Genomic DNA, 19,683 nt, shown 5'->3' on the forward strand with positions numbered 1-19,683 from the left:
GCCCCTGTTCAATAAATGTTCCACATATGAATCCAACCCATCAAACATAACTATCACATCAAATTGAATTACTGGAAACAAAGTACCCTGAAGCTCCAGCAGAAGCCAAGAGAATCTCATATGCAGTTTCACGGAGATCATCATCCATAATACCTGAAAAGAATTGAAAAGCAGTTTATATTGACAGCAGCAATCATAGCCGCAATTTTTTTTTATTTCTTGTTTAACAGCATAAAAGTGACCAAAAGCAAGTTCTTCACAATTCTTATACTAAACCCCCATATCTGAATCACTTTCGTCAACAGCACAATACTTAAATCCTCAATTGTTTACAACATGAGGGTTTTTTGGCCCGTAAAACTTAATCATATTTTACAAGGAGACATGAATTATGACTTCTAACGACTTTGATGCACAAGGCACAAGAGAAGGGACCTGGTCAAGGAACAATGGACAAAATCCCCCATCAGCTTCCCAAGGAATTATAGATTCGTTAACACGTATCTTGGACCACTTGACTTATTGCCGATTGATTTTGAAAAGCTCCAGTTCTTCATTAGACACTTTCATGATGTTACATGGACAAGGATCTTATGCAAATTTTCTAAGTATAAGATAGCATATAACATCATATCCATCCAGGGTGTGTTTCTTTTGGTTGTAGTTTCTGCTTTTAGCATATTTGGCAAATATTAAGCTGATATAAGCTGATTCTGCAAAGTAGCCTAGAAATGCTTTTGGAAATGGCTTTGAGCTTTTCAAAGCATCTAAAACAAAAAGGGCTTTTCATTTTTGCAAGACTTTTCAATAATTATTTTCTGATAATCAGTTTTGAAATAGCACAACCAACAGCTAACAAGCCCAAATACTTTTTTAAGATTAGGGTTATGACTTAGTTTTGCAATTGAATGGCAATGAATCGGATATAGCATATGCTGCCATATAATGTGGTTATTTAGACTTCAAAAGTATTCCAAAATGCATTTCATGTCAACAGTCATATGCTTCTAATTTACACTTATCTATGTCTTGGAATCCATACATTACAAAGTGCTCTTGCAATTCAAGACCAGGTCAAGGGAATCAAGTTTCTATCAATTTGTCAAAAGCACTTATTGCAACAAACTAATCCTAAAGACAGTAATACGGCTAAGATGATATTGATCCGGTCTCTTCTGTCCTTTCTCTCATCCATCAAACCTAAAACAAGCCCATGGTACAAGCTAGGTACTATTGAGGAATTAGCTCGCAGTGCATATCTTCCTTGATTTGCTGATCCTTTGGGAGTAATTGACATATTCCTAAGAAAACCTCAGAGGAATTTCTAAAGAAGAAGAAAAGGGAAGGAAATGGCAGAATTTCTAAAGCATTACCTCACTTCCTCACCTACGAAGCTTAATCTTTTTCCTATAAAAAGCCCAACCACAAGCCACCAAACAACATAAAAAAACCAAAGATGTGCACTCCCATTAATCTCAGTAAGCAGCTCCATTTAGCAATCATTTCCAAGAAAAACACAACCAGAAAGCACCAAACTCCATAAAAAGGCCAAAGATGTCCCATCTAAGTACTTACTAGAAGCCCCAGTTTAACAATAGTTTCGACCTAATACCTTCTTCCCAATTAACACACCCCTCCAGGGGCTCCTTTTCCCATCGTCCCACCTTTTGGCCCTGAATTTGGCACTATCCCCACAGCAAGTAGTTTTCGTTGTTGTCTGTGGTATGATAAAGCTACTCCTACACCAGCCGTACAATAAAACTATTTAAATTATCCATCACAAATTTGTTCTTTTCCTTAGCTAAAGAACTGTACTTATCACAGATCCACCATCCCCTGAATATGATTGAATCAAATAAAATGATTACCATACTTTCCTCTCAAACAACATACGGTGCAAACAGGTCGGCACTTTTAACAGCATAATCAACATTATTCGAGTCTATTTTGACAACAGGTCCGGAAAGCAAAACTTTTGCCATTCCTCTTTTGCATATTGACCAGAAAAAAATCACTGATACTGCACTCTTCAAATTCATACCCAACATGACAATTACACGGAAACTCAAATTGGGACCTTGTGCCAGGCAACTTCATTTGTTGAAATAGATAAAAGTTGAATGATTCAGATAATTTAAGACAGCAGCGGTGATCACTTTGAACAATCCAAATAAAGCCACAGCAATAATTTATTTTTCACAGTTATGAACACAACTACACAGAACAAATTCCTTCTAAAAAGTTTTGCAGGAATGTTATAAATTTTGTTCCAACCCAAAATGTAGTTAAAAAGGATGCGGCATCTCATCAAGAATTTAACTGGCCAATGCTGCCATGCTCAAAACTCAAAGGTGCAAACTTTAGTAACATTTAACCTCCAAATCGCATAGCGCCAGACTTTTTAAAGTCCCAGGTAATATATCAAGAGGAAAACAGATATATCTTATGTAGTTTTGAAAACGCTTTCAGTCAAAAACATCCCTTCCAGCTTAATAGCTGCACAAGAGAACAACTAAACTAACATTTATCAAGCTTCAGTTCTAAACCAACCATTTAGAAAACAGCCAAAACCACCAATATCAAAAAACACTTTCAACTAAAAAGATGCTGCTTTTAATTTAGCACTGCAGAGACTGATTAAGTAAGACAATACCAAACATCTTGCAACACGGGGAGAAATGCAGATATCAAAATTGATTTTTTAAAAGTAAAATATGCGGCATTGGCTACCATGAACAGACGAGATATTTGTTTATTTAACATCAATAGGCACAAAGCTCTTGGCGGATTCTTGTACTTTCATCTCTCCACCATGCACTTTAATTTTGTGTTCAATCAGCACTAACCAACTTCAGCTGAAGACAAGTATTGACTAAACTATGCTGACAAGTTTTCAAGAACATTCATAAATCATTAACCTGTGGCAAATGAAGGCAATCCAAGCTCCAGATCAGCAGCATCATTCAGAACTCGTCTAGAGTATCGCTGACTATCAACTTCTTCCAAATCTTCATCATCATCAAAATCATCAATGTCATCGATAGTCAACTCTTGAACTTGTGTGGAGTTAAGAGACTGGGACTTTGATAGATTTAACAAATTTTCATCTTCTGCAGAATCAAGAGTCTCTGGAGTTGCTAGACTTGGCAAAATGGGGGATGGCATAATACTGTGGAGAAGAGGAGGTTCCCTTCTTGGAGGTGAACCTGAAGAAATAGGATCCGTAACCAAAAAGAATTCATCGGCAGGACCTGCTTTATTCTTACTCAAAGAAAAAACAATAAATATAAAACTCCATATTAGGCTACAACCGTAAGCAGCTCAAATCAAAATGAAAAACACTCAAAAAAGAGTATGAAGAGTTTAAAATTTCAAGCTTTACCATATTTGGGAACAAAGTACTGTCATGATACTCTCTAATAGCTTCTGAGAGGTCAAGCATTTCTCCTGCATTAATTTAAACAGCTTGCTTAATTCCAGTCCTCCCAATGAAAATCAGGGAACAAAATTTTTAAGAATACTAATTAAACATTTCAGGACCTTTCTTGGCACAATTCAAAACATGGTCAACACTGACTTGATCCAGATCCACATCATCCAACGAAACTGCTCCTGGGGGCATTACCACCTTCTTGATTAAGCTACCAGATAAAATGAAACTCAGCAGCACTCTCCTGTCCCGCCTATATCGCTGCAGAACTCCAACCACACCCTCCCTATTCAGATTTCAACAAAAATAGCTATCAAAAGTCAACTTTCTCATAATGGATCACTCATTAAACCTAAGTTCTATCCCTCACCATAATTTAACACCAAAATTTTGCCAGATACATCCATAAATCTTAAACAACTCGTACCACATTCTCAAGAGAAACAATAATCTGTTTCTCTGTTTAATTAAAACATCAAAACTTCCTTCCAACTAATCAGCAACATTACCAATAACACCAATAATATTAACAGTAGTAATAATGATAATGAGAGGAATTTAATAGCTCAATAATGCAATACACAAGTAAAGAAAACCAGTGCAATAGAAGTTTAGCTGCATTGTCTCCTCATCACAACAGTCGAAGCAAATCTTACTACTATTTTACATTAATCACCGCCATTAAAGCACATAAACAAATGAATTACGCCGGTTTTACGTACTCTTCCATCTCAAAATTGAATTGGTCGAGCTGAAGAGAACTGCTGCACCAGTAACTTCACTTTTGCTTTGCTTTCGACTTTGATTAACCGCCCGGCGATGAAGAAACAGCAGATTTGACTAGGATTGGAGTGAAATTTCTCGAAGTGAGGAAGGGAAACTGGGTTTTTTTTTTTTTTTTGGCTGTGAATTTTGAGCTGAATTAATTGGATTTAAGTTGTGAATGGGATTTTCACATTTCTTTTCGCTTCTTGCGATTTCTTTGCTTTATTTTATTATTTTCCTGTCTACTTCTACGAGTAGGGAGTGGCAGGAGTGTCAACGGGTCGGGTTTGGATTCGGACCCGACCTGAATTCGATAAAAATTTTCTGACTTTGGATTGAAAAATAATTTTGATACTCGAACTCAAATTTAGACCCGTTTACTCTAACAAAAACGGGTCGGATACGGAATATAGGATTCCTACCCGTATTCGACCCGGATCCGACCAATATATTAATAATTATAAAATACAAATATTTTTAAATACATTCTTTTACTGTTTTAACAATTTAGTAATGACTTTGTAAATTGATTTATGGTTAGTTTTGAATTGACTATTGTGAGTTATTTGTTATTTAGTTTTGTAATTTGATTTGTTTAAGTTGGAGATTGGATTTGTGATTGGTTTTGGATTTAATTTTGGAATATTTAAATATGGACGTTTTAGATCCGAACCTGTCGAACCTAGTTCTGAAACTCTAAGATCAAGACCCGTCGGATATACAAGTCGAGTATTGAAAATTTCAGATCCAAACCCGATCCACTAACACCCCTGGGACTGGAGTGAAAGGGTAATGTAATCTCAACTGTATCATTGGGCTTGTGAGCATTGCAGATTCTTTCAAAATTCCTTTTAAATATTCTACCCCCTACTGCCCCACATGCATGTATGTGTATGTATATATATATACCCTACTGCCCCACATGCATGTATGTGTATGTATATATATATATATATATATATATGTAGAAACACACGTGTGTGTTGGTGGGGCCTTACTGGTAAGCTGTGACAGCCCCACTTTCCTCAAATGCGAACCAGAGGGGTTAGCGAACTGCCTGCCAAACTCTCGTCGAGACTCACTACTATCCATAATTCAAAAGTTAGAAATACTTCAAATATTTTCAATATACATTTAAAGTATTTCAAAACATTTCATACTTAAAATTAGTTAACTTTCAAGTTTAAATACAACCTAAAAAATATGTACTACAGTCATTTACTATAATACAACTTAAAGTCTCCAAAAGAAAATAACTCAGTACTATTCGTAAGCACTCTCGGTCTTGAACCATGTTGAGGAAAAGAAAAGGAGTGGAATAAGCTAAACAGCCCAGTGAGGTTCCAAAACACACAAGCAGTTCTAACAAATCAAGTAAATTAAGCATAACGCACATATGGTTCAAAATTTCACATTGGCACATTAAAATGAGACATTTACCATTTTACAGAAAGAAACACACATTAAAAGGATACGGTGTTCAAGTGGAACTATTTCGATCAGTTTCACCTTATAACTCCAATAATTCCCTCGGTTCGTTTGGTCATCGCCTTATTCCTCCAGTAGTAATACTCGAGTATACCAAAACGGTGACTCAGGATTCCAACCTATTTGACTGAACCCAGTTCTGGCTCGAGCAAGTTAGCAACCAAGGGCAGGGTCCAGTTTAGCTAAGAGCTTACAACATGCGCAAATAATCAAATAAACCGGTAAATGGTAGAAATTCACGGTTAAATTGTAGAAATTTGTTATTTTAGTAGGTTGAGTGTGAGAACCCTCACTTTAAAACACAATTTTCCCAAATTACTTGCCTTACTCTAGGATGTAAATCACTTATTATATGCCCTTGCAGTATATTCTACATGTGTTACAACATTTTCCATGCATTACATTTCATTTCCTTTTACTTGAAGTAAAACATTTTCTTGAGTTGGTTTTAAATAATTCACCACTTGGATTTTTTCAAGTGTTCTTTTATTTGTGGTAGGGACTTTATATGAGGGATTAGAGGTGTTAAATAAGTATTGGTACATTTAGAAGGGTTGAAACATTATTAGTCAAAGAATTAAGAGAAATTTTGGATAGGCCTGTCAACGGGTCGGGTCCGGGTCGGAATTAATAAATCCGGACCCGGACCCGTTATACTGCATTAGTTCCGGATTCAGCCTGAATACCCGACGGGTCTTCTAATCTTTCTACCGGATCCACACCGACGGGTCCCAGATCCGGGTCAGGCCTACCCGGCAAAAAAAATGTCTTGCCTGCCTAATGTTGATCAACTTTGTTTAAAAGTTTAATGTTGATCAACCCAGTGCTGCTTGGGTTGGTTTTATTTACTCAATACGTTGGTTTTTGGCAAGTGAAGTGTACTTACCATATTATTATTTGGCCAAAGAGGTGCTGGTAAACTTACAAATACAACAAACTACCAGTCATTAGTCAACAACCCGACTTTAGCAGCAGTCCCGAGGTTCACAATCTTGAGTTAAAACTATTGATGATGATGTAGAAAATAATCATCACAAGCCAAATACACACAGGATAGTTGTATGAACTCAAGGGCACACGGACAAAAAAGATTTGAGAGCCATAGCAAAAGAAAATTCAAACTGAGTAAAATATTATTGATGAGCGGACCCCTACTATCCAAACACTTATATTTAGTTGCTCCGCCAGCTAATCAGGACAACACGGTACTAATACTGAAGAACGAAGGAGAATGAAAGAATACACCAAAACCATAAAAAGTTGGTGGCCAGCGTTGGGCTTGCTGCAACCGTCAGGCGTCACGGTGGACTAGCGGAGCCGCGGAGGTAGAGCAAAAGAGGAGAAGTCTCACAGAAGAGCTGGGCTTGCTTCTTTGGAGCTGGCCAAACCCGGCGATTTCATTGGAGCTGGGGATGGAGAGCAAAATAGAAGCGTCGCCGGTCCCGGTGTCTAGTGACTGGCAGAGGCGGGACTCGGGAGGCAGAGCAAAAGAGAAGAGAGTGCGGCGGCGGTGGGTATTAGGGTTAAACAAAATTGGGAATGAAAGTAAGTATTGATATGAATAATTATTACATATAGGTATATATTTTTAATTATTAATTAATTAAAACGGGTCCGGGTCGGATACTGGTCGAAATGGTATATTCCGTATCCGACCCGTAATTTTATTAGATAATATGGGTCCGGGTCCGGGTCCGGGTCCGGGTTGCGGATCTATATATCTATCCGTACCCGACAAATATTGGCGGGTTTTGAACAAGAAGTGGGCTATGTGGCAAAACCCTAACCAAGTATTTTGTTTGACCAAAGGTTAGATGTAACAGCCCCACTTTCCCCTAAGGCGAACCAAAGGGGTGAGCGGACTGCCTGCCCAACTCTTGCCAGGACTCACGATGCAGACTAGAACTATCTATAGCGATCCGGAACTTACGAACGAGCGTAAACGAGTCAAAATGGTAAAATAACCCAAAATAAAAAAAATGAAATCCGGAGTCGGCCATGAATAGTGACCGACCCGTCAGAACCCAACCGAAATAGCCAACAAACATTCACATCCGAACTTTAGCGTTTACAAATCAAAATGACATACAAAAGTTTTCAAATTTGCCAAATCAAAAGAGACAACGCCCCAAAAGTACACTTAGGGTTTTAATACATGAGCTATACAAAAGATATGTTCAACTAGCTCAATTTGGCAGCCATTTGTCAAATCTAGACCAAAAGGGTTTATTTTCCTGTAAGGAAAACAAAAGGAATAGAAAGGGGTGAGCTTGCGCTCAATGAGATACCAAACAGATAGCATTAAAATCATAGCATTTCACATTTAACAAATCAGGTACACATGTCAGAGGTAAAGCAAAAGAACCAATGATTCAAATCAGAAGGATACGGGTGGCTCTCAGGAGCCAAATTTCCCAGCGCAGTACTTGATCCAAACCGGTTGACTCTCCGTCAACGTATATAGAACCAACGCGTCCGTAGACCCCTCTTTACACCGAATTCCGTCCACCAAACACCCCTTTACCGGGCCCGCTCACCGTAACCGAACAGAAATGGTAATACTCGAGTATACCGGAATCAAGGGTCTCAATACCCAAAAATCCCCGAACAGACTACCGTGGTTCGTTATCTAATCGTCCAGGCCCTTGCCGGCCCGACTCGAATAACTTAGCCACAGGATTGAGCTCATAGGTCATAGAAATCCGAACAGATGCAGACACAGATAACAGATTCAAATTTTGCATAGTAAATTGGCATATGAACAGACTAGAGAACGAGTGTGATAAAGTACACCCTCGTCTCGAACAAATAAACAGATTGCAGAGCAGAAATCAAGTTAAACAGCAATGGAGGGGAGTGGTACACTCACCGGCTCAACTTCAAAAGTTTTTACTTCAGATTGGCCTTAATCGCCAAGAAACCCTAAAATAATCAAAATAAACCAATTGAAGGTTTCATATCCAAAATCGAGTAAACGGAATGCACAAGTGAGGCTCGACTACACGTCGTACGCCTTGCCCAAAAATACTAATGCAAGGGTGCAAAAACATGATTTTCTTGGAAACAAAAGATAACATGAAGACCTAGGGTCAACAACCCAAAAGCCCTTCATTTCCATCAAAAGGCAAATCCAACTTAAAGAACCAAACGGCCTAGAAAATCGGACAGCATTTCCCCTAAATTTCTTACTTTTCCAGCCATTAAGGCTTCATGATTTCCTCAAATCAGTCCCAAAACCTCACACAAAAGTCATCTCATATCCCAAAAGCCGTTCACTAGGCTCAAAGCAATACAAGTACAAAAGTTAGCTAGGAAATGACCGGAATAAGAGTAAGCCTTAAAACATGCAAACAAGTACAATGAGACTCGATAACGAATCATAAAGCCATGCCAATCACAACCCCAATAGGGTTTCATATACATATATAAGCATAATAGCAAACCAGAAAATCAGAAAATATAACTCATTTGATCAATCAACAAAAACAGGTTTGGCCTCCGTATGCGGTAATGGCACAAAATGCGCTACACTTATCGGATGAGGGCGTAAGACCCACCATCTCGAAGCTAAAAGACAGGGCTACAACAATGTAGAAGGCCTCTCAGTCCAAATCCTAGCACAACTAGGTCAAATGTGCCAAATACTAAACCAGAATTACCAAAACAGGTTTGCAAAACACACAAAACTGTAATGAACACAACTCAGTCTATACAAGTCCAAATGCCGAAATTCCAAAGGCATAAGCTAGCTAAGACATCCAGCTACATTTCATCAGAAGACACCAACTTCAAAATCCAAACCAATGCCAGTCAAAATAGACAATTACTATCGCAGTTCGCACATTCTGTTCACCCAGAACAGCAACAGTAAAAACGGCATAACTCACTCTACACTACTCCAAATGCCCTGAAATTTTGCAGGCACTTCAAACTCATCAATACCTACAACTTTCATGTTTTGAGCAAAGTCCAATTCGGCCTCTATCTATGACCTAAAATTTCGGACAGAATGTTCAACCAAGAACCCTAATTTTCCAGAAATTCTTCCAAATTCAAAATTGATTGCAATTTCCTATCATATGCACCTACTAGAGCTAAAGCCCCTTATCAACAACCATAAAAAACAACCACACCATCAAGATCATATGAAACCAGAAAATTCATCATAAAATTGAAAACTTCACCAAAACACTTCAAACCAAGAAACAAGTCACATAATCCATCACTTTAGGTCCCATTAAGCACCATATAAGCATCAATAAGTGTAGTGGAATGTTTAATCATCACTTACCTAAGAAATAAGAGAAGAGGAGTTGTAGACCACCCTAGCTCTTCAAGAAAACTTCACCAAACAACCTCTATCACCAACTAGAAAGATTTTTATGGAGTAGAAATGGATGTAAGCAAATGTTTTTGGGTGATTTACACCAAGTAGTAGCTAGAACTTGAAGAGTTTCTTCTTCCTTCCTTGCACAAGAGGTTCGGCCAACAAGAGGTAAGAAATGGTAATTTTTTGTGCATTTTTGAGATATTTAACCAATTTTTGGTCAAAAGTCAAAATAGTGAATAGTAAATCTTAAGTCAAACCACTAAGAGGGTGACACTTGTCACCTCATTAATGCAAGCTTATCACTTCTTATACCTCTCACATCAATCAAATCTCACTCTCTACTTATCTCTTACCACCCGATAAATTTTACACAGTGTAGACACCAAATTTTGGTGTAATTTCATTTACTAATTATTTTTTTTTAGTCTGTGCTCGTTTTTTTCACTTTTTGGTTTTTAGTTTTTTAGTTTTTTGTGTTATTATTATTTTTAAGTTTTTAGCATAGAATTTCTTGAAAATGAAAAAAAAGGAAAAAGAAGAAAAAAGTGAAAAATGATGAAAAATGAAAAATGAAAGGAAAAGAATGAAAATGGCAAAAATAGGTGGAAGTGTGCATGTTGAACAAGTGTACAAAACAATCATGGGACAAGTGGTTAAGGAATTTGAGGGACAAGTGTCCCTTTTGTTTAATTGACAACACAACATTTAGGAGGACACTTGTTTAGCTTAGAAGGGAGGTTTGAGAATGGGAAGAAAAAAAAAGAAAAGAGGCCACGGATGAGAGAAAAACAGAAAAAGGGTGGAGGGTTTCAACGAGAGCAAGAAAAACAGGAGAGAGGAACGGCTAGGGGTTGAGAGGGAAGGCTGCGGAGAGAAAAAGAAAAAAACAGGGGAAAACAAAAGAAAAAACAGAAAAGGGAAAAGGAGGGCTTTCGGTCAGAAAAAACGGAGAGGAGGTTTTCATCTGGGTTGGAAGAAAACAGAGGCGGACGGACAAGGAGAGCTTCGATTGGAGAAGGAAAAGGTGGACGGCTGATGAAAAAGCAACGGGTAGCGGCTGAGAGACTGTGGGTTGAAGGAGCCAAAGAAAAGCTAGGAGGACAGTTTCGGCAGGCAGCAACAAAAAAGAAAAACTGGGGGGCTTCGTCAAAGAAGGAGCAAAATGAAAAACAGAGAGAACGGAAAACAAAGGCAAGAGGTCGGCTAAAAGATTCCAGAGGGGGGCGACGGACAAGCAAGAAGGAAGCCGTCGGGTTTGAAGCGGAGCAAGGTGGTGATGGCCACGCCAAGGCCATCGATGTCACTAGCCCAGATGGGGAACCTGCTCAGGGAGGAGGCCGCAGCGGCAGAGAAGGGCAGAGGAGCAAGGCTGCGAAAGTTTCAGCGCAAAGGAAAGGCCAAGCATCGTCTATTGGCAAGGAGTTGTTGGAACCACTGCCACCCGGAGCTGCCATCACTAGAATTTCCCACCACCACCTGAAAAATAACTTCGCGAAGCAGAAGCTGGTAAGCTGTTCTTTTCCTTTAAAAATTTTGGTTCCGTTCAAGCCTTCGAAGCATGCTGCCGTGACTATTTTTGCTGCGATTTGCCTGATTGGTGGTTCATGATTTTCGAATACGCATGCTGAATGTGTCAATTGGACTGTTTTCTAAGTTGATGGCAACTTTTGGGGCTGAGAATAATCTTAAATGAGCCAAGACTCGATGAAATTTTTAATGCCCATTTGTTATCCGACGAAATGCTCAATTGAAACTCGTAGTTTTATCCCTTTCTGGTGTATCCTGTTCATGTGATGCATATAATTGCTGGTATGCATGAGCAATTTGATTGGGTCTGCTGATACTTCTGGGGCGAATTGTAACTGTAATTCAGTGAAAAGTTTGGTAAAATTTTATTGCCAGTTGATGCTCGATGAAACGCTTAACCGAAAGTCTTGCTTGCAAAAATGATTTTGCTGTACTTTGTAGAACAGCCCAACTGCTTGGAGTTTCGTAGGATTCACTATCTGATGTTTGTATTTGAAAAACCTGATACGTGATGTTCGGTTTGAAATTGGCATAAGAATTTGCTACTTTGAGTTGCTGAAGCTCTGTGTTTGCTCAAAGTTAAGGTTCAGTTTATTGTTCAATGGGTGCATCAAGTTTTAACTTGCTGTTTGATGTTTAATCCTTTTCCCGTTTATGAAATCTTGTGAAAAATGGTTGCGAACCTACGGTAGAAAATTTTTGCAGAAAAGAGACACTAACGAAATGGCAGAAGGTTTCTTCGTAAGCTTTGCTTGGAAAAGTTTAAAAAAAATAATTGCGTTCCAGCCCCCAAGTTCCCCGTAATTCTGTTATGGCCCAAACATTGGGAAAGTTGAGCTAATTTTGCCCTTTTTAGATTTTAATTACTCTTCCATTTTTTTAGGCAGTCTTTTGGATAGATTAATTCTTGATTGTAGGTTATAATCGTGGTTTAATTTTTAGTTGGATGTTATCATGGTGGGCTTTCATGAATAAGATGAGATCTGGTTTAGAGTTGTTGTTTGGGCTTAACAAGAAGATCAATGACTTGTTTTTCTGGGCTTTGACATGGGCTTGAGAGATGAAGCCCATCTGTTTTAGTTGAATTTTGTTCGGACTTGAAGATAGGCTGGCCTGCTTGTTCTCTTAGGGCTTTCTGTTGGGCTAGGGAGGTTTGGGCCCAAACAAATAAATAGAATGGCCCATTCCCATTTGTTTTGGACTTTCGTGGGTTGGTAAGGGTTTTTGGCCCAAGGAAATAGAAAATAGCCCAATGGCCTGTTTTGTTAAGAAGCCTGATAACGAAATTTCATTTCAGCCCCCTGACTTTCGAGCGTTTCCACTATGGCCCCAACAACTTTCAACTTCTTTCAATTGGATCTTTAAATTAATTCCAAATAGGTCCCTGAACTTTATTTTTCTTTAATTTTGACCTCCAAACTTTGTCAATCTTTGCAATCAGGTCCTTTCTTCTCTTGACTTCTTAAATGTGGATTGTTGACATGATTTAATTGATTCAAAATCATGCTTATTTTTTATCCTTTGTGATTATTTGCCAAATAAATTGGTACCTTGACCTTTTTATTGTTTTGAAGCTAATATCTCATTTACTCGATTTCCATTGCAAGGGAGGTAACTTCTATATTCTTGAGTTTATTTTTCCTACGTGCTCCTACGTGTTATGTGAATATGCATGTCTACTTTCGCTTTCCTTGCCTTTCTTTAATTCCTTGCACTTATTTCATTTACTTTACTTTTATTTAAGTTATTCATTATGGGGTATGTGTACACCTCTTGGCTTGTAATAGTTAGGGATTTAATTATTTTATTCCTTTTTCTCCTTTTAGATTGTAGTAGGGTCTCCCTAATGTAATAGATAGGGCTTGGAGGAGCATTCAATGAAGACCTATCGAAGACATGTGCCTAGCTAGCAAATGTAATAGGTTCATTAGCTTGATTGCCTGCTTTTGTTGCTATGTGTTAATTTGCTTTATTAGGTTCTTGCATCTAGTCGAGCATGCTAATTGTTATGTGCTATGTGTTTATAGGTGTTTGGCATGTCTAATCGCTTTCCATAGCCATGAATGAATGTGATGGGTGAATGTACGTCACCACACTAGTCCAATGCTAGTTGTGGCTCATTATTTCATTAGGAATTCATAGAAAGGGCTAGTCCAACGCTAGACCCAATAGGCCATCCCCTTTTGTTAGCACATCATTTGCTTGTTCACCACATATCACGCATTTTCCTTAGTTTTATCATTTGACATGATCCTCGAACCCCTTCTCCCCTCATTTTAGGTTTTGCATCCCATACTAGCTACAGGGTTCATTTTGCTTGAGTGTCCCCTTCCGATAAGGGAAACGAGCGAGTGTGGCTACTCGATAGCCTTAGCACGCTAGTTTTGCCTTCTAATCAAAGGGAAAATCAAAGTCGAAAAGTTAGGAGTCAACCCCCGTACCCGACTTGTTGCATTCCCTAGGATCATGCACTTTCAATCCATCCTATTATTTTATATCCTCATTACACTTTCATTTGCACACAAACACTTGGATTTTTCATACAATTTCACACATACGCCTTTTCATACACTTGCACACAAACACTTGGATTTTTCATACAATTTCACACGTGCACCTTTCTACACACTTGCACACTTGCACTTTAGCCATCATTTGCATTAATCGACCTCTATAAGGTTTTCCTTTATTGGCCGCCACAACTCATGTGGTTGGGACCAAAAACCTTACAAGAGACATTTTAGAATTTAGGTTTGCATTTTTTCTTTCTTTTTGCATTCATCTAGTCAAATCCAAAACATGCAATACATATTTTTGGTAGAAAAGTTAGGAAAGGTGGGGCTAAATCACGCAACTAGCCTTGGCTAGGTCGAAGGGGTGCCTTGGATTTTTATCCTTGCCTTCCCCTTCGTCAAATGTGACTCCCGAACCTTTTTCGTTGGTTTACGTGGACTAGGAGTCGTTTAAAAGGGGTTTCTTTCTATCTTTCCTTTAGAAAATTTCTTTTTGGGTGACTTGGTACACCCTAACTCTATACCAAGTGGCGACTCCATTTTTCATTAAAAACCCCCTTTTGAACTTTGTTTGGCCAAATCGTCGCATTCTCAAGTCCCATAGCCTTTTACTTTTCATTTACACACGTTCACATTCCACTACACATTTTCACACCACACATCATCATCAAAAAGTGGGGCGCGACAGTTGGCGACTCCACTGGGGACTTCCTAAGTGGGTCCGAGCATTTGATTTAGCTACTCTTTTCCTTTTTCTACCCTTTTTATGCATAGCATTTGGATATTAGGGTACATTTTTCCTTTTTAGGACTTTTTGCCTCGCGCACGTATCAAACTACTCCCTCACTCACGTACGTGTGATTGGTTGATTGGATGTATGTTTACTTGTTTATCTCGCGCTTGCATTGCATTTGGGAGGGGGTGTGTCACCTTTAGAGCCTCGCGTTGGTTCTCAACCCCTTCCCTCAAAATAGGGGAACACTTCATACGTGCACGTTTACTTACTGTTATCCCATTTTATTTTGATTTTCGTGGGCGCCATCCCACACCGCCTTGTAGGACTAGGATCGATTGCCTTGGGTAGGCGGATGGTGTGCTCTGCGCCCATAGCGCTACCTAAGGGATCACTCGAGCCACCGATCGAAGGCTTTGGGAGTGATGACCCTTTGCCTTTGGGTCTGAAGGCTTGGGGACCTTTTAAACCTTATCGAGTCTAGTCGCATTAGTGAACCCCAGCCTCATGCATCCATGTTAGAATTTTCCTAGGTTAGAGTCAGCCTCACCCTATTTTAAGCACATTAGGCACGAGGGAAGGGGTTCCACCCCTTTTACTTGCTTTATTGTATTTCTTTTTCTTAATTGCTCCCAATATGTTATGTGTACTACCAATTGCACTAACCATTCTTGTGTTTTCTTGGCTTGCATTCATATGCCTTAGCAATAAGAGGCCTCTTTGGCACTCTTTTAGTGACCTACCCACTAGATAACTCACATGTTTAAATTTCAGTCATTATACTTAATAAATACATTTCATTTTAGACCTTTTTCCCCCCGATGCATTATTTATGTCCCTTAGGTCATATTTGTCACATATTTACATCGCTTTAATAAATGGCATCATGCATAAACCATAGAAAGGGAATGCCACATAGGGAATCCCGTGTTTAGGAATAAGCCACCTTGTGTCTCGGATACTTAATCCAGTGAGACTTGCACGTTTACATTTTTGTACCATCCAAAGGGGTAGTGCACAAGGTAAGGTAGGATCCGATCATTTTCATAGAGTGATCTTTGGAATATGAGCATCTAATAATCACTTTTTGGCCATTTTATCAAAAATTGGTAAAAATCCCTTGCGTGAAGGACATTTATTTGAAGAAATTCACAAATGATTCCTCCTATTGAGACGATAAATAAATTGAGGCCAAAATTTGATTTTTAGAAGGTCATAGACTAATGCACCTCAATAATTTTGAAATAACCAATGGCCGGACAATTCAACCAATCCATTTTGCCAGTTCATTCAATTTCATTCATTTGACCAATTTACCATTTTTAGGGTCATCCGGTCGATTTTGAATAAATCGTCAATTCATTTGACCAATTTACCCTTTTTAGGGTCATTCGGCCAATTTTTGAATAAATCACTAATTCAATTTCATTCATTTGACCAATTTACCCTTTTAGGGCGATCTGGTCAATTTTGAATAAATTCTCGATTTCATTCAATTCATTTGATCAAGTTCCTTTTTAGGATGATCCGATCCATTTTTGAATAAAATTTTCAATTTCATTCGATCAAGTTCCTTTTTAGGGATGATTCGGTCAATTTTGAGTAAGTTTTTAAATTTTACTCAATTCATTTGACCTGTTTCCCTTTTTAGGGTAATCCGGTCGATTTTTAATAAATTGTCAATTTCATTTGACCAATTAGGATTTCAATGTCGAATTTCAAAATGGAAAACCTAGTCAATTTTGAGAAAAGCATCCATTGCATCCAGCCATTTGATCAGTTGGAGTTTTGACCCGTACTTCACTGAGAAAAATTGTCAAAACGAATTCCAATCTCTTCGATAGGAAGTTCGTCAAGGTCAAACCTGTGCGTTTTTGCAAGTTCTTGTATCGATCAAAAGTGATCAATCCATTCGGACGTTGACCTCATTTTGACAAAGTGTCTCGTCACTCCAATTGACCAAATTTTTCAAAATTATTTTTCACTCAATGAGTTGATCAGATCCGTCAGGTATGGTATAGTGCCTACCCTAGAGGATTGCATTTTCATGCTAGGCCTACCCTTGGCATAAAAGGGTTCTCCCATAGGACATGCATACCGATTTTGCAGTTTTGCCTACTAACTCGGGGTATTTTTCTTTGTTTCCCCCCTCCCCTGCATTCATAAAAATGTGTCAATAAGGTGAAAATATTTCCCTATATTGAATAACAATTTTTGATCCGATAAAGTTCAGAAAGTATTATTTGATTCTTGGGCAGATCCAACAATGGCAACATGAAAGATCCATCTGAAAGCTCTATGCTAAAAGTTTCTAAGAGATTTCATAATTGCTTTCAAGGAAAATTTTGTATATGTGACTTGATACGTTTTTTGTTTCAAAAGAAAAGGAGACGAAAAGTGTATATGTGGAACTCTTTAGAAGTTTCTCTCCTCATTTGTGTCGTAATTGAACGAGGAATTTTTGTTTCAAACTTTTTCAGCAATAAAGTTTTGGACAATTATTGTTTTGTGTAAATTTATGTACATTTCATTCTTTATTCTTATTCATTGGAGATTTCATGATGAATTTTGACAAATAAAACCAAATTAAGATTTTTCAACCTCCGACCTGAAAATTCACAATAAGAGTGCTCAAAAGTTTAAAGAGGTCACTCAAAAGGCCCAATGAGATATCTTTTTTCCTTCACTGAACCCCAAAATAAAATCAGTCACATTGATTGATAAATCGCAAATTGGGGCCATCTTTGCTTGAAAATATCCATTGTGTTTAATCGATTCAATCACATCTAAGTGAAAGCAAAAATGTGCATCATCCTTATTCGTTTGGAAAATTTGGAGTGATACTTTGAGCATTTGTTTCACTATCTATACAGATTTTTATCACTTGCTCTCCCATTTGAGCCTATGAAAAGAATAATTTCGTTTCAGATAAGAGCCCTAATGATCACTACCCTATATTGGAAAATTTTCAAATATCAAATAGGGGAATGGATTTTCAATAACCGTTTCGTTACTTTGGTTGTCATGAGGTGTAAGAATGATGCTTTGGCCATCGTTTCTACAACCTAAACACTGATCATCCCTTGCATCCTTATTTGAGCTAAAATTGGTGGTTCTTTTCTAATGCACTCATGGTCGTACCCCACATTGGGGAGGGAAATTGAAAAAAAAAAACAAAAAAAAGACAAAGGAAAAAAGGGAAAAAGCAAAAATGCTAGAATAAGGAGGGAATTGCAAATTGGGGAAATTTGATTCCACTTGGGTTCCAAGTTTGAAAAAGAAAAGGAAGGGTTGTTGTCCATGTGAATCACCTATGTTTCACAAATATGGATGAACAAGGGTCTTCCCCAATCAGTTAATTCAGATACATGCCAAAAATTTCCCATTAATGAAAATTTCCTTTCAGAGTTATTGTAAGGAACGGAATACAAGTCAGGCCATCTTCTTTTCCAATCAAACATTCTATCCCTAGTTATCCCTTTTGAGCCTTCAGAATAAAATACTTCATTTGGCACCCCCTGAGAATCGCAAACCCCACACTGGGGCAAGTTGGGTTGAAAAAGAAAGTTTCAAAAGGTGAAAAGTGAAAAACCACAAAATCAAAAGGCAAAAGAAGAAAAGAGAACCTCAGTTCAAAAGTAAACTGGGGCAAATTTTGTGAAATTTCAAAGAATGGCAAAAAGGCCGAAAAGTCGAAAAATCAAAAGAAAAATGAAAGAGAAAAAGCCTCAATTAAGCAAAAACTGAGGCAAATTCTGATTTTACCCTAAAATAGGGTTGACGCAACAATGCGATCTCGGATTTTTCAAACCACTTTGAAATCCGTTTTCAAGCCTTAACTTTTCTAAGCACCCCACCTGACCCCATTACAAAAGCCGAAAGCCCTGACTTCTGTTCTTAGCAATGGCCCTGTTAAGAAAATTTCTGATGTCGAAAATTTTAGCTGTATTTCTGAATTGATTTGGCGTGAGGTTGACATTGCTCTTCATATGAATCCCGCGAGGGTCTTTTTGGAAAAGAGGGAAAAAGGAAAGAAAAGCGAGCGAAATGAATGCAAAAGAAAGATGCAAAAAGATTTGATGTTGAAAGACCCTGTTGGGTGATGATAAAAAGTTAAACAAAGTCCAAGAATCTGGAGTCCAGATGAGGGCAGTGTTGAAAAATGCGATCTTCGGTGCAATATCCTTTGGAAATTATTTCTTTAGCTGTCGTTTTCAAGCCAAATTACAAGCTAATAAAGTCCATCGTTGACTTATTCCTTCATGACAATCCAAAGTGAGGATTATGCTCATAAAAATCCATTGATCACTCATGATCATAAGGATATAACCAGATTTCACATGTTTAGCTATCATTTCTACCCAAAATTTTGCAAGCCCGTGAAGCTTATACGTTGACTAAGTTTTCTTAAGAAATAAGGGTGACAAACTCTTTGCTTTCACTAAGATGTGGTATTGAAGGGATTACATACCATCTGAGCACATGAATAAGACAAATCTTGATCTCCCATTGCCAAATCAGAAATAACGCCCATTACCCAAAGCTTCGATGCTAAGGTAAAGAAGAAATCTCTTGTAATTTGGCATTATTTTGAGAAATTCATCATGAAATTTTCTGTGTGGTTTTAAGCAAGACGTTCAGTTTCTTACTTTGTTCAAGCAAATGGCACGGCGTCCAACCCAATTTTTTTTTGCAATCAAATGGGCCCATACTGGGGCAAAATTTTTATTTCCAAGATTTCACAAAATAAGCCCACACTGGGGCAAATTTTTTATAGCTCGTTTGAGGATTTCGTCAAAAAGTCAAGCAAGATTTCAAAATCAATCACACTGCCCTTTCCATGAATAGTAGTTGCAATATTTTAAAGTGCATGTCATAGTTTGGTAAGCCCCTGTGC

At 38.1% G+C, this 19,683-nt stretch overlaps 1 protein-coding gene across 1 annotated transcript; it reads right to left on the reverse strand.

Moving 5' to 3' along the window:
* Positions 1 to 86: 86 nt before the first annotated feature.
* LOC113757626 (protein unc-13 homolog) lies at positions 87 to 4,377 on the reverse strand (the record flags this gene model as incomplete). Its single annotated transcript, XM_027300778.1, has 5 exons — positions 4,153 to 4,377; positions 3,541 to 3,716; positions 3,383 to 3,447; positions 2,919 to 3,261; positions 87 to 153 (listed from the first exon to the last, which is right to left on the reverse strand). Coding segments are annotated over exons 1-5 (659 nt in total), but the record flags the coding sequence as incomplete, so codon positions are not given.
* Positions 4,378 to 19,683: the final 15,306 nt, after the last annotated feature.

This window comes from Coffea eugenioides, unplaced genomic scaffold (assembly GCF_003713205.1).
Source record: "Coffea eugenioides isolate CCC68of unplaced genomic scaffold, Ceug_1.0 ScVebR1_3153;HRSCAF=4313, whole genome shotgun sequence".
In the NCBI taxonomy this organism is placed as follows: domain Eukaryota; kingdom Viridiplantae; phylum Streptophyta; class Magnoliopsida; order Gentianales; family Rubiaceae; genus Coffea; species Coffea eugenioides.